This window comes from Condylura cristata, unplaced genomic scaffold (assembly GCF_000260355.1).
Source record: "Condylura cristata isolate star-nosed mole 26May11 unplaced genomic scaffold, ConCri1.0 scaffold00012, whole genome shotgun sequence".
NCBI lineage: Eukaryota > Metazoa > Chordata > Mammalia > Eulipotyphla > Talpidae > Condylura > Condylura cristata.
This window is the reverse complement of record NW_004567113.1, coordinates 48,283,994-48,299,884: the sequence shown is the minus strand read 5'-3', so window position 1 is coordinate 48,299,884 and position 15,891 is coordinate 48,283,994. Positions and strand designations below refer to the sequence as shown.

The 15,891-nt window shown below is 41.0% G+C and overlaps 1 protein-coding gene across 2 annotated transcripts in view; it reads right to left on the bottom strand.

The window, feature by feature from the left end:
• KCNIP4 (Kv channel interacting protein 4) overlaps nucleotides 1-15,885 on the bottom strand; it is an 845,713-nt gene extending 829,828 nt beyond the window's left edge. For both annotated transcript variants that reach the window (XM_004681375.2, XM_004681378.2), the window contains exon 1: nucleotides 15,684-15,885. In XM_004681375.2, the coding sequence (XP_004681432.1) occupies nucleotides 15,684-15,744 (61 nt within the window). In that variant the 5' untranslated portion in view covers nucleotides 15,745-15,885. The remainder of the gene's footprint in view (nucleotides 1-15,683) is intronic.
• Between the last annotated feature and the right edge of the window lie 6 nt (nucleotides 15,886-15,891).

Sequence of the window (15,891 nt, the reverse complement as noted above, 5' to 3'; positions counted from 1 at the left end):
GAAGCAAATAGTTTGTAAAATTATGATCAATGTGGGGTAGGAAATTCTCAGGCACTTACTATTCTCTATACATTTCTGTACTTGGAGAAGGAGTTTCAACTGAAGTAGGCGATTGTACTGATGCACAAGGTGTGGTCTACACAGCATGTGAAGGTGCGATGATAACACAACTCTCATGTTTCCAACCTTTTTTTCTCCACTGCCCAGTCATCACCTGACAACATCAAAGCCAAATCTCTGGTTTAGCAAATACAAGCATTATTCATTACTTCTCGGCAACTACCCCATCGACCCCCGTATCTGTACAGCTAAGCTTCTTGGGAGAGTTTGCCGACTTCTTATTTTCTTGCTCACACCCAAACCCATCACAAGCTGGCTTCTGCACCACTTAAATGACTCCAACCTCCTAACTGCCAAATCCTCTTGGTTCTCATTTTACTTACCCATGCAAAGCACTTAAGATAATTGATCGAGTCCTGGAAAGTTTTCCCTCCTTGGCTTCCACAGTACCGCTCTTGGCTGTCCTTCCTTTCCTGTATGTTCCATCACTGGTTTCTGCTGCCGCCTTATCCCAGCGATTTTACTCTGCCTCCTCGTATTCTATTCTAAGCTCTGATCCACCCCAGTGTTGTGACCTTCTCTGTTCTCATGGCTTTATTTGCAATTATTGGCTCCCAACCCTGTGCTTGAGGCCCCTCTGTGTTAAAGTTATATTCCAGCCGTTTTCACCTTACATGCTCTAACAGTACCTCACCCTCAGTAAGATCCTCAAGAATTCTCACTGAAGATCCCAGTTAGAGGTGAGGAAACCTCAGCCCCTACTTTCCTTGCCTTCAACCCAATCTTCAACCCAATCATGTATTACCTAGTACATATTTCTTACACCTACCACACCATCTCTCCCTACTACACTGCTTTAATCATATCTTCTACTTCCACATTGTCCACACTGCAATTCCAATGAATTAATTTGATTTTTTTTCATAAGCATTAGTCTTTTATTATTATTATTATTATCATCATCATCATTATCATCATTATTATTATTATTATTATTGGGATAAAGTTAGTTTATGTCACTGAACTTGTTTTAGCGATTACAGCATCAAATCTCCACAAATGTGTATTTTTCACTCCACCCTTATTACCAATTCCCCAAAATCCTCCACCACACTTCCTTGGGCCCCTCCACCTCCAGCCCCCTACCACCAATCTCCCCTATGGTTGTCTCAGTGAGTTCTGTTGGTTTCTATGGAACTACCTTTATCATTTTCTTTTAAAATACAAACAATTTGCAATCCTGTGTTTAAGACCCTTTACAAAATACCACTGCCTTCTGATTTTAATTTAAAACCAACAATGTGATCTTTAAGGGTCTGAAATACTCTGTCACCATCTATCCTTCTTGCCTGATTTTTGGATACAGTTCCATGTGAAACCTCACCATTCCTTGAAAACATCTTGAGTTTCACACAAATCTGAACCTTGTCAGTTTTTTCCCAACTGCTAAGTCCCTCTTCTCCCCTCTTCTGAGCAAAGCTTAATATATCATCCAAGATCCAGGTAAGATGTGTCTTTCCTTTGCAAGATTCCTTAATTGAAGTTCCTAGACTTCAACTCCCATTGGACTTTGCATATGCTTCTATGTTAGCACTTAAGAGGCGCTGAACTGAGAGTTGAAGGCCCTCAAGCCCCTACTGGCCAACAAGAATGAGCTAGGTTTCTGTGAAGGTTTATTCATTCATTCAACAAATGTTTGAGAGCCTGTTATTGTCTGGTCCTATTCAAGGTATGTGGGTTGTACAGTGAATGAAGGAGACAATATCCATACTCATGGAAACTAGTTCCAGAGAACTGAATTGCCTTCTGTTAATCTAGAACATGGTATGAAGATGTTTAAACCATTATTAAGCTCACGATGAAATCAGAGTGTTAACTAACAACACACTACTGTAGTGGCTTTTTACACGTCCTCACAGATCATCCCAGCATTTATGCCATCAACACACACATACACCCAGCACATAAATATGCACATACCGAAGGAACTTGGAAAGCTTAAGGTTCAGTTTGTTTTAATGAAAACTACCCCTTTCCTTGAAGGTCAGTAGAAACTATCCTGCAGAGGGCATGAATTACACACTGTCTCTGGATAGACAATGTTGATGCAGGTTCTTCACAAATTACAAGTGTCCAACCTACAATGCATGGGTCATTAAAGTAGAAATGGCAACCAATGAGCTCTCTGTGCTTGAGTCAGAAAATGCTCTTATGTGAGCGCTAGTAACCTGTACTGTGTGCTTTTTAAAATGCATCAGATGCTAACTCATGGATGTCTCCAAACTTCTGAGTACTTGTAGACAGAGATTGAGGCATGTCTGGAATCGGTGCAACCATCATGCATGCAACAGTGAAAAATAATCAGAAAGCAGGGTATATCATAAATAAATAATAATAATCAGAAAGCAAAGTATACCAGTCAAGACAAAGCAGAGTCTCAGGCATGCAAGAAAGTTTTCAGCTGGGGGAGAGCGGGAAACTGCTGCACAAGGCTTGGAGTGTCCGGGAAGGATGAACAGTTGTTATCAGCATGGGAAAGTAGTGTTATCTCTGTTAAGACCTGCTATTGGTATACTACAGGCTATAAATTCATGGAAGTGAATTGATAAAACTGCATACTGGAATTTTGTTAACAGTTCCTTGCTATGTCCTGCTCTATTCTACTCACCAAAATCTAGAAGATTAGACATTTCTCTTTATGCCAGTCAAGAATCAATAGAAGTGCCTGCACAAGAGGTTACAGAACCCAAACTGTCAGTTTCAAATTTCCAGCATGTTTACCACTCTCTGTAATGGCAGTTAAGCTTTACGAGAAATTAGTGGGCGTACTTTTGTAAACACATTTGTGTAATTTTTAATGATAGCTATAAAAATAAAGATACATGCTCAAAGAGTTTTTACAAATAAAGGTACAAGATCAAAACACACTAGAATCTATTGCCCTAGAGATTAAATAACTAAATGTAATTCTAAATAAGAAATCAAAGTAGGATTTTTGAGGTTTGGCAAGTCAGCCTAAGTAAATGAAAACAGCAAGATACAGAGAATGAAAAATAATTTGAGAGGACAATAAAGACCGGCAGTATAAGGTATGGTCAATATTTGCTTTACTAATCATTACGAAGACCTTGTATTCTTTTTGGTGAGTGTATGGACCAAAGCCAGAAAACACCAACAGGTTATTTGGCTATTTCCTTTCACTTCTCACTGACCTTAATATAAAGTACAAATTCTTAAGAAACTCAAACTTGCAAGCCCCTGTCTCCTTATGGACAATCTCTCATGTCCATCGCCAACCCTGTTCAGTTCTTCAAGTATGTTTTCCCACATTTGTTCCTGTCCATTTGGAAGGTCATCCAGATGTCCACTTAGATCTACCCTCTTTAGGGGAATTATTTCCTGACTCCAAGAATATAAGAAAACTTTCCATATTTTGCTCTAGCATCGTTTACTCGCTGCTCAGAAATGCTCACATGCTCTTAACGCACTGTGGAAAGTCCTTCTTCCTCTTCAGCCTTGTGTGTGGTCAGAGAGTATTTCTCTGTCCCAGCTCCCCAGCACAACACTGGATTTATAACATGAGCTAACCAAATGTGTTGACTGGACTGAAGTTCTGTGAAATGTAGCTGGAGACCCATAGAGGGAGAGAAAGAGTTTCTTTTTGTACTTCCTAAGTGCTTGTTTATTGCATTTGATGATACAGAAATGTATTATGTTTATCTAAAGGTGATAACAATGTTTGACTACTTTTATCAGTACATTTCAGGGTACTTCATTATCTATTGGTCAACAACTATTTGGTTTCTCTTTGGGTCCTGGAAGTATGCACAGTCTCTTTACTCTGGGTTGGCAGAAACCAACCAATTAATTTAAACTGCCTCATTACAGAACAGTAGTTAAAGGTTTCATGACTTATTCTGGCAGGTCGGAGAATGACTGCAATCCATTGCCTGCAATAATGCTCTTTAGTCCCTGCTGGTTAGTCACTGCAAGAGAGCCTGTGTCCAGTGCCCAGACTGTGGGATGGAGATGAGGGTGCAGGTGCATCACAAGCAGTGGAGGAAGGGGCTGGGAGAAAGCTATGCAAGAGGAATGTTTTCTGGACCAAAACCACATCTGTGGACAGAATAGCACACATCCTTCAATAGCTTACCTGCTGTATTATCAATGCCTGAGAGACCCCACACCCTTCCCTGGCATTGGCCTGCTCCCATTAGTTTCCTCCGTCAGTTTCTCAACTCAGGTTCAACTAAATCCAATAGGTAACCAGGCCCTCCCTGGTGGTACAGCGGGTTAAAGTGCAGCACTTAAATGCACCACTAAGAAGCTAAAGCCACTTCAGCATGAGTTCGATCCCCACCCTGGAGGTGGCCCACATGGTGTGGCAGACCTCTCCTGACCTGCCCGCTGCTCCCCTCAGCAGTGTACTTCGTCAGTCTGCCTGTTCTGCTCCCCACTCTGTTTCTGGTGAACCCTCTCACCGTCCCTGCACCTGTGGCCTGTACCTCAGTTCTGTATGCATAAATAAATAAATCTTTTTTTAAAAAACCCAGTAGGTAACCTCTGTTGCCATTCCTTACCCCACTCCCAAGACTGCTAATCCAGGCTCCCTCTTCCAAGGCGGGCATACTTGGATTGGACACTGACTTTAGATCTTTACCTTGGTTGTGATCTACACATGGCCCTCAGGTATTTTGCCTTTACTTTCCTCCAACCGTGTCTCTCCAGGCATAAGAGTGGAGAAATAATAGTTGACAAGCTGAGTGTGTACTAACATCCCTGTGCTTGGTCGATACCCCGGCTCTCCTAACAGTAACTGTGTGAGTAGGAGTGAGGCCACTCAGCCTCATTTTACTTATCCATGAAAAGGCTATTCAAAACTACTCGGTGCCCCTTGTACCAGGCTGTCATTTTAGGTATTAATACCGCAAATCTAATAATATTCAATGCAATACCTTTGACCCTACCCACCCACTTGATTTTCTTCTTCCACCTTCCAGTCAATAACCTCTTAACAACATAAACAAAAGCCTTTATTTTCTCTGAAATTTGAGAATAGAGCAGCTGAAAGGCGCATCCTTCACTGGTCTCCTCCTTGACCTTCCACTTAACCCCAAATCCATATTCCATCGTTACAAAGATCATCCATAAGGCCACAATATCCTGCCAAACTCATTTTCTTCTCCACCAACAAATGACCCAATCCTCTCTAAAGTCTTGACAACTTTGATGTCTTCTCAATTGGCCTTTCCATCTAAACGCTCTCCTTCTTTCCTCTTTATTTTACCAGAAGACAAGACAAATCACGCTAATGCACCACAGTGATCATGCAGCCATCTTTCTCAGACATCAAACTTTCTTGCCCACTGGATAAAATCCACTCATCTTAGACTCTCCCTTATCTCATTTCTCTGTCTCTCACCTTTGCAGTATACTTTTGTCAAACTGCTGTCCCCACAAATTCCTTCATGCCACCCACTAAATGTTTTCTCAAGCCCCCCTAAACCCAGATGACAGTTCAGTTCCTCTAAAGCAACTCCCTAACATGTCACTAAGGGGTGGCCTTCTTGATCTTCTGTGTTACAGGAAAGATTTATGCCTCCCAGAAGATAAGTGTCACTCTATCACAACTCCCCCCCAAAATCCCCTCCATGTTTCCAATCTCACCTCTCATTTGCTTACCATCCTCCAGATAAAAGGGCTTCTCAGGCCACATAAATAGAAAAATAAACACAACACATATTAACAAATCCCTAACTTTGTCAGAGATCATGCTAAACTTTTTACAACCATTGATTCAGTTCATCTTCAATACAACCTGTTGAATAGTTTGTCTTTACTGATTTACCCTTTAACAAATATTTGTGAGAATTCAATATAGAGTAAAAGCAAATACACCTAAAGTAAAGGTATTTACACATGTGTATCAATAAAGTGATATATTCTACATAAATAATAATGTAATATATAAGTAACATTTTGGTACAACAGTATAATATGTTTTTACTTGAAGGTGGAGGAAGGTAAAGCAGGGTAGAGGTGAGTTGTTATAGTGGATGTAGACATCAAAGAAGTGATATTTTAATGGTGGTTGAATAGGGAAGTGAACCCATGGAGGTTATGGGACAAGAACATTTCAGGGATAGACAACTTACAAAGAAACTAAGTTCCATCTACAACTAATTTCGCGGGTTTTATCTCTATATCCCACCGTTATTTTCATGGTTCTCACCCTGGGGCCCCATCATCTATTTGGTCGAATGTCTTTAGTTATCTTATCTCTCTGCTACTGACTCACATACTTGCGTGCCCATCTCAGTCTGATGGCCAGCCTGCCTCATTCATCACACATGAACCATCACCATCCTGGCTCCTTCATAAACGAGAGCTTCTCTGAAATCAACTCACCTTGATTCCCAACCACCTTCAGGACAGCTTGACCTGGATGCTGCCCCAGCACCTGAAAATCAGTATTTGTAGAAAGCCCATTTCCTCCCTGTGTTCCTGGCTTCTCAGCATGTCACCCCATGGCACGTGTCACCAATCTTGCCATCTTTCCATTCCCACTACTGTCCTTTGCTCCAAGATTTGCTTCTCTTGCCTGATGACGTCCTTATTGGTGATGCTACCTACACAGTTATGCAAAATGAATGCTCCTCATTCTGTCACTTCTTGCTAAACTCAACTGGCTCCCCACTGTCTACAGAATTAAATCCCACTGCTGTGTTTCAAAGCCAAATACAAAGCCCCCAAACACCTGGACATCACCTTTATGATGTCTCAGAAAGGTTTAAATTTCATAGTTATAAAACGAGCCTCATATTCTTTCAACCAAATCTTCCGTGTTTCCATTATCAGTAAATATGTGCTACACAAACTAGAAACCTTGAAAATTCTCTTCCACCCCCAATGACAACCTGTGAACAAATCCCAGTGTTTTTGCCTTCAGTGGCCTCATGGGTCCCTGCTCCTCTCCGCCACACGAGCAGGGCTGTACTGGCCTCCATGTGTCTCATCTGCTCTCCATGTCAGCAGGTCCACAGTCCCGCTGTGGCATCACCCTTTCTGGCCATTCCCACATCACTAGTCATGGCTGCAATGTGCAAATATGATGTCTCTGCTTGACTAACATGTATCAGCCACTCCATACTGCCCTCGTGCTCTGCTGCCCAACACCTGCAGCTTCCTACCCCACTGCTCCCCTCCAAACCTCAGTGCTAACTGACCACACTGAGCATCTCATGTGCCCTGATGGCACCATCCAGCCTCAGAACAAACCCAGCCTCAGAGCCAGCCCCTCCTCAGAGCCAGCCCCGCCTCAGAGCCAGCCCCGCCTCAGAGCCAGCCCCGCCTCAGAACCAGCCAGCCTCAGAGCCAACTCAGACTCAGAACCAGCCCAGATTCAGTCAGCCCAGCCTCAGTGCCAACCCAGTCTTAGAAATGTAGCTAAAATATCCTTCATCTGACTGTCTTCTGGAAAACTCATTCTCACTTTCCAACCTACCCAGTAGAGGGGTGTCTAATTCTGTCCAGAGAGGGTGACTCCATACATGTGTTTCCAGAGTGTTCTGTGCTTGGTGTCAGTCTAGGATTCTCCATATTCTAATCACTATTGACTTATCTCATTAACTAGATTCAGGTTTTCACAAGGATTTTTTTTTTCACATTTGTGCTCTAGTACTTAGAAAAATACTTGAAAATAATAGATGTTAGTATACACTTTACCAAAGAATAAATGGAGACTTATATATGGAGAAATCTCAATTGATAGGGAGATTAGTGATTTTAAATAATCTATAGACTAAGTCTTTTTGCTACACAGAGTTTGTTTAGGAATTTTTGTGATTCTGCAAAACCAGTATAACCTCATAACAAACCATGTGTTTGTTATGTGTACTCCTTCAGATTATTATCTCAAGGATATACCTCAAAATAACACCAAAGTATTAGCAAGTGCCTTTGAAAATGAGTAAGCTACCTGTCCTGTCTAATCAATACGCAATTCAGGTCTAAGAGTGTTCTTGGTTAGAAAAGGAAGTTATTAGTGCAAAGTTTAATTCTTATGCCCTAAATATCTAAAATTCTTTTTAATATTGTAAACTGTTTTCCACTCATTTCTTATAAAAAGTGATTTTAAAAGCACTTTAAATAAATGATTACAGAATAATGTTCTCAAAAATATTCCCAAAACTATCAGAAGATAAATTACATTGAAGGAAGTTCCAACTGTCATTGCTAAAGAGCTGAAACTCTATTTTAATATTAATGAAAAGCCACCATCTCATGCTCAAGTATCCAAGGATAAATGGAACTGTTTTAAATTACAATGTTTCCAACAAATTATCTCCACAATTCACTCTTTCCAGCTTCGTGTATGTAGATTCTGCAATGTCAGTATTTATCCTAAGAGCTGAACACCAATTTTGAAATTATTTTAATGACTAATTTGCATTTGGAAATCCACATCCCCAATTTAATTTAACTAGGGGGTTTACAGCATGTGGCTGCAAACCCAACACTTAAGTTGTGTCAGATGTGCTAATATTTATTATCTTTCAGCTTTGCAGCTTAGATTGGTGACTGTAAAATTAACTTACAACACCTTCCTCAACCATGGGACTTATCGATAAACCTGCGGCCAGGAGAATTCCCTCCGTGCGGTACCCACCATCCGTTACCACGTCCCTCAATGCCTGGTCTGCAATCTCGCTGTTGTATACTTGCCTCTCAAGATGCCCCCTGCAACCTGCAGATTAGTTCAGTGCACCTGCGTTTCAGAGCCAGCACAGTGTCGCCATCATCCCGGCTTCCGCAGGAAAGGTGATGGCCCTGCACCAGGAGAGGAGGAGCAGGAAGAGGGAAAGAGATGGAAAGGAGAAAGCCCACCTCAGGAGGAGCAGACTCAGCTCCAAGGGAAGGGAGATGAGGAGATGGATGTCATGTGAGAGGGAATTCAGAATTCTTGGAAAAGATGTGAGAAAGACTAAGCAGAATCTGATTTCCACAAGTGCTCCCAGTATTAGATCAGGTATAATAATATTTTCATGATCAATGACTGACTCTACAAAATTAAATGTAAAAATTAGAGTGATGTTCTATTTAATTTTTCAAACCCTACACTATTTTGAAATGCCTCAGCCTTTACCAGGACATTGTTTAAGCTGACAGTGAGAGAGCTGGACATTTTCAGTTCCTTCATGACTATTCTCGAACAGAAGCTATTACTCATTTTGTACTCTCCCGGTTTCAAAATCAGATTTGTTTTATGAATAAAAAAGTGTACTTCATAGACTTCTGGCAGCACTGGTTTCAAAAATCTTTAAAAGGGCTGGAGAAGTGGCACTGTCTTCAGTGTCTGACCAAAAAAAAAAAAAAAAAGAACCCATACAGCGGATGGACAGAAGGCAGAAAGAAAATGATCAATAGAATAAATATGGACTTGCAAGTCCAGGGCTCTCAGTAGCATTGCTGAAGGGCCCCACAGAGAGGTCAAGTTCATTACCACTGTTTGCTTTCACTGCCTCCATCGGAAGTGACACTACACTATCTGGAAGTAATTTTGCTTTCCTCCATCTCTCCACCTTCCTCCTTACCTCTGTGACGGCATTGAGTGTTTTAAAATATACATGTTTAGCTATTTATTCTCCCCACGACACTATAAATACTTGGTACATGCTCAGGAAGCAGCTCTTGAATGAATAGTAGGCCTTCTAATGGTAAACTCTGTGTGTCCCTCCTAGAACCAAGCAGTTTCTTTGTAAATATTCGCTGAATGAATCTCATTTCATCATTAGAAAATCCATTTCTGTAATTTGCAAAGGAATAGGATTAGCACCATTTTACAGAAAAAGAAAGAGGAAAAGCTATACTATTCTCGTGGCTATTTCACATATTCTCACCTTGCTAGAGTAAACTGAAATTTCTCTAAATTAAACTTTGCTCAATTTAAGCTTGTTCTCAGGGTTGGATTTGATAGGGTCATTTTTGAAATGTCTGTTAGTTCTGTATTACTGGATTTTCTTTCTCTATTCCTCTACAAACATAACAATAAAAAGACTCAAGGTCCAAAATGGAATAGGTTAGAGTATATCTCTCCACCTTCTTCCTTACCTATGTGATATCAATATTTTAAAATATACATGTCTAGCTACTTATTTTCTCCCCATGACACCATACATACTTGGTGCATACTCAGGAAGCATTTCTTGAGTTAATAGTAGGCCTTCTAATGGCAAACTCTGTGTGTCCCTCCTAGAACCAAGCAGATGCATCTTCATCTTAGGTAGAACCATAATAGATCCTTTTGTTCATTTATCACATTTCCGGAGTTCCCATCTTACACGGAACATGGAGAAAAGGTATAAACCATACCGTTCTTTGTAAGTCAAGTCTCATATCATCTTAATGAAAATTCATTGAAATACAAGAAATGACAAATGTCAACCATCAGTCAAGTCTCTGGCAGAATATGCATTCTGAAATGTAACTCAGTTTAATTGTTACATGTGTTATGTTCAACCAATTGAATTGTGAAACTCAAGGAGACAGGTTTGGAAGTAGTATCTTGTCCTAGGAAAAGAAAAGAACTAAAAATGGGGAGATGTCTCTGGGCTCACCTTAGCATTTGCAATAATTCGCAGATTGTATTACCACAGAGAGAAAGAAAGAGAATAGTCATTAGACTGAAGTACTTATTATATCAGCCAAATCTGATTTCGATTCCCGTTTGGGCTGCAGATACTGTCATTTCTTAAATAAACTGCTTCACTCAAAAGATCCTTCAAAATATTAAGAAGTGTTGACATCTGGAGATGAAAATCTATTTTTCCTCCAAAACCTTTTTAAAGTAGAGACCTATAAAAAACGCCAGTTCTAATTCCCTAAAGACGTTTTATTCACTATTCATGAGCAGATGTTGCCTGAATGCACGAGGGGCCATTTCCCTCAACCAATCCAAGCAGGTAACCAAAAAGTTATGAACTGTTGGGAAATGGATTGGCTACTTTTTTTTTCTTTTTTTACCTAAATAAATAATTGGGAGAGCAATTTTGAAAGGTCAGAAATACGCAAAGGGTATTATTTAAGTGGGCAGCCTACTTGCAGTGGGAGGGCCAATACCCCACTGCTGTACAGGCTCAGGCAGGAAGCCAGCCCTTACCATGGGCGTGAAGGCCTGGAGCACAATACGCAAAACTCTATTCATAGCCTTGTTCAACTTATTCCTTAGATTGTCATAATGTGCAGAGAACATTTATGCTTAAACACTGGGAGTCTCTTTTTTTAAATTTTCTAATGCCATGCGCATATGTCTGCATATAGAACAGCTTATAGTGAAGACACTGGGCAAGGAGAAGGGGTCAGCCTGAGTGGTGAGAATGAGTCCTGGATCTTCTCTCAGCCCTGCCCCGATTTCTGTGCCCTTCCCACTATACCCCAATTCTCTCTGTGCAGTCAAAGAGGAAAGGGAATACAGAAAAGGAAGTGGCTGTGTATACATTAAGTGATGTCAAAGTTTTGCATAATATTTAAGTCAGAACTTTGTGAAAAGTTGTACAAAAGATACAAAGGAATAAAGTTCAGAAAAAGAGATCTGAGCAAAGTAGGAAGACACAGACTGGAGGTTCCCAGAAAGTAAAGGGAGACCCCATTCATTCCACAAGCATGTGCTGTTAAGCAAATATTACATGTCAGGAGTCACCCTAGAACTGAAGACACAATGGCAGGCCAAACATACATCTCCATTCTCACAGAGTTCACAGTCCTCAAAATATGGTAGGTGACTAGCACTAAGCATGGAGGTGAGTTCAGGGTGATACGAGGTGAGAAAAGACCAGGACCTTTAGTTAATGAACAGTTTTGTCAAAGAAGTAGGCGATCACATGCAATGGTGAATAAATAATGTGACAAATGTACATATATAATCTGAAAACGGTTTCAAAATTGGTCAACACTCTTGAATAAAGTAAGTGCTCTCTCTCTCCTCTCACACACAAATGCACGTACACCCCTACTTTAATGTGTTTGAAATAATCCCTACGAAAAGAAGCTATTAAGCAAACAAGCACACTCTGCTATGAAATATTGAACAGCAATAATGTTCACATGTTCTAGAAAAACAATGACAGGAAAACAATGCAGCAAAGAATACCATATGCTTTAAGCCCAAAATATATCTTGAAAGATTCAACTACTATCGGCCTCTGGTTCTGCAGAAATCTTGCACATATATTTTTATAATGCCTGGCTCATTAATTTCCAAACTATTCATGCCTTTCTTTTCTGAAACTCTGCATAAGCACTGATTGACTAGAAAAAAGCACAGAACAGACATGAAGTTGTTGGATTTTACACATCTACTCATTGCGTTAGCTTATGTTTCTTACATTTAAGGACACAGAGAAAATATAAAGTCCAACTTTTCTTGGGTTTGAATAAATACACTCTTCACTATTACCCCTGTGGACTTAATAATATGAGTATTGTTTTATCCTTAATCAACACAAAATTGAAGCCAAAATCATGATACATAACCCTCAAACAAAAAATGAAACATCAATGAGAATTTTCACTTCATGACTGAGGCATAATATTTCTCTCCTGACTTTAGTTGCAGATTCCATCACAGAACTTCTGTCCTCACTAAATTGAATGGCACAAATTAAAGACACAAATGAAAAGTTTTATATATTTTTCCCACTCTGACCTTATTTCTGATTTTCTTTCAAATAAATGTTGAATTCTTATCTCCCTCTGTCTCTTCACTGATGGCAGGAATATGTTTGATTTTATAACAGGAAGCACAATGGAAATAGAGAAAGGCCTAAAAAATATATTCTGGGCAGGTGTTCCAGGTTTAATCTGGAGGTTGCTGAGAGGGTAGGTGATTGTAAGCACTACAATTGGTTTAAAAAAAAAAAAAAGTATGTACCTTCACGGCAATCATTTTCTGTCCCTTTGGGCATTAACAGTGTTAACTGTTAAAGTGAAAGGGATTTATTACCCAGGGCCCTTCTAAGTTCTGATAAGTTGTGATCACCTTCTGATTAGCTTTTGAATTAGTAAAACCTGGGCATTTTGACAGCTGGAGAGAGGCTACTTAGCTGGCAGGATAAGGAAAAAAATCCAAATTTAAAGAAAACCAAACTGTTAATTCAACCACAATGCTTAGAAGTGGTATATTGATCAGTTAGTATCATTAATACGTTATGTGTTGTATTATTGACTTCTAGCTGTAGTATTAGTTTTAGCAAAGCAACCCAACTCTGCTCCCTGTCTTCCTTTTCCTGTATGTGTGTGTGTGTTCTTTTTTATGGCTTTGCATTTTAGTAAAGCATTGTTTACTGTTTTCTGGCTCTAGAATCAGGTCATAAAATAGATTCACACAATACCTTATCTTCATATCTTTCTATGAGTCTGATCTTTCAGTAACATTTTGTTTAAATTCTGCTAAAATTATTGAAACCTCCACCCCAGGGGTATTTCCTAAAGATCATCTTCATCGTTTTATGCAAAGATCCCACTTATTTAAAAGCAAACACAAGGCCAGAGGCTTTTGTTTGAAACAAGAGCTGAAGGTAGAGTTCACCTTCAAGAATGGCAATCCTTTCTACCCTAGTAGTTTAGTATAAACCACCTTCAATCTGAGCCCAGGTAGCCTAAGAACAGAAGCATGCACTTGGTGAAAATCAAGTGCTACATATTTTCAGGGTCATTCTCTAAAATTAAACTTGAAATGATAACAAGAATAAGGAAGACACTTAAAGGTATTTTAAGCTTAATATGACAATTAACCATAAAAGGTGAAAACAATTCAAAAACAGGTGTCAAATCAATCCAAGCCACTGGCTTCACTTTTGGGCTCACCTTAGGCGAGATAAAAGCTAACATCTTTCTATTTTCCAGACAATGAACTCCAGCTGATTATAGAGATGGCAATAAAAGTTTGGTTGATTTTCTTAAAAATTGCACTATACTCTCTAGATGTGATTTTTTTCTTTTTTCTCCTTTTCCTAACAAATCGAGATTATGGACCCCTCTGGCACTGGAAAGACCAGCTGTGATTCAATCCTCTTCTGGTCAATTAAACACTAGACCCAGTCAAAAAGCTGTAATCACTCAGGACCCAACCATCACCCATTCCTAAGACTTCCATTTCTACAATCCTCCCACCACTGTTTCCACTTTTGCCTGTACACAAGTCTCCTAAAGGACAACTACGCTCCCTCTCCTTTTCTTAGACAAAGAAAAGGGAAATGCAGAGATAGAGACTATGAATTCAACAACTACTCAACCCTCTTACACTCCAAATGCCATATTGGGAAAAAGCATTCTTTTACAGGTTACCAGCATTCTTCAGAAGATATATATCCTACACGCACTTGGTTTGCCATGAGTGACAGTTATGCCACACGCAAAACCAGAGTTAAACATGGTTACAAATCAAATTTGGATCTTTAATAGTGATTTTTATTCCATCCTATAATGAACTTTTATCTTCAAAAATAAACACACACGTGTCCACCCAGCTACAATGGGTTAGTTACTGGGAAAATATTGATATCCTATACCTCAACGTCCAGACATTAGGGTGATGGACTCAAAGTGTTGAAGAGGCTCCGTTTGAATAAAAACATTTAAAAAGCTAGCATGTGAAAATAACTCATTTTCTGCACCTTTACTGCCCTCAAGTCCAAGTTTTTCATCCTGTAAATGCAAAGTCTGCTGCAGTCTTAAGTGTGAACCCCTCACCTTACATAATCTGGGAAGTGACCAGCTCTTATCACTGATTTACCCCACAGCACCTTCAGTCTATTTATGGGTCTTGTGCAAAACCTTACAATTCAAAGACACCTAATCACAAATCGACTCAACCACCTACACTTTGTTGGGGAAGGGAAGGCAGGTCCCTTTTTTTCTATAGTGCTCACTAACCTTCCCCCCCACCACCACCACCAACCCCCAACAGGTCTTTTCCTGCTTTGGCAGAATTGCAGACACTCTGAGCACCCCTTCTTGTCCAGGCCCCCCTCCAAGGCTGTACTGCCTATAAATTATCCCCAGGAGTCACTAAGAACCCCTCTCTCAGAACACACAAAAGCCAAGCTAGCAATAAAACAAGACAGCGCTCCTGCCCAAGAACCCGAGCCGGGAAACACTCCCCATAGGCTACCAGGGCAGGAAAATGGAGTTTTAAGGAAGAAATGTTTGGGAGCATAAAGGAGAAGTGGAGGGAGAAGATCAACACTATTTCGGCTACTCCCCACCCCCCACCCAACCCCCCAGGTGTTAGGGGAAGCAAGTGTCTGGTCTGAAATCGTCAGGTCGGTACATAAACAGATCGGGAATTTTCAGAGAAGGCAAAAGTAGGCACAGGATGGCAGGGGACCCCGCCAGCGGCGAGTTTCACTCACACTTCAAACACCTCTCCTTCCCCAACCGGCTCTGCGTGCACCCCCTCTCCCGTGGACCCCATTCCCGCCCTTCCCAACCCCCCTTCCCAATCCCGCAGAGGTAGTCGTCTGTCATGCAGCCAAGGCAACAAGCACCCCCAGCCCAAGTAGGGGGTCCGCCCCGAGGGAAGGCGGGGGACGCGGGGCGCCCGCTCGCGTGCTCGCGCATCCTACCGCCTGTGGAGCTCGCCTCCTCCAGCTGAGCCGAGATGCTTTCCACCCTCCTCACATTCATCTTGGGGCACGCGGGGTGCAGAATGAGGACTCCGGAGTCAGCCGCTCCAGGGGCGTCAGTCGGCGGGTCTGGCGGGTCTGGCTGCTCCGCGCAGCAGCTGGTTGCCCAGCTCGACCCCGGGCGTCCGCGGCGCTGGGAGCCGGAGAG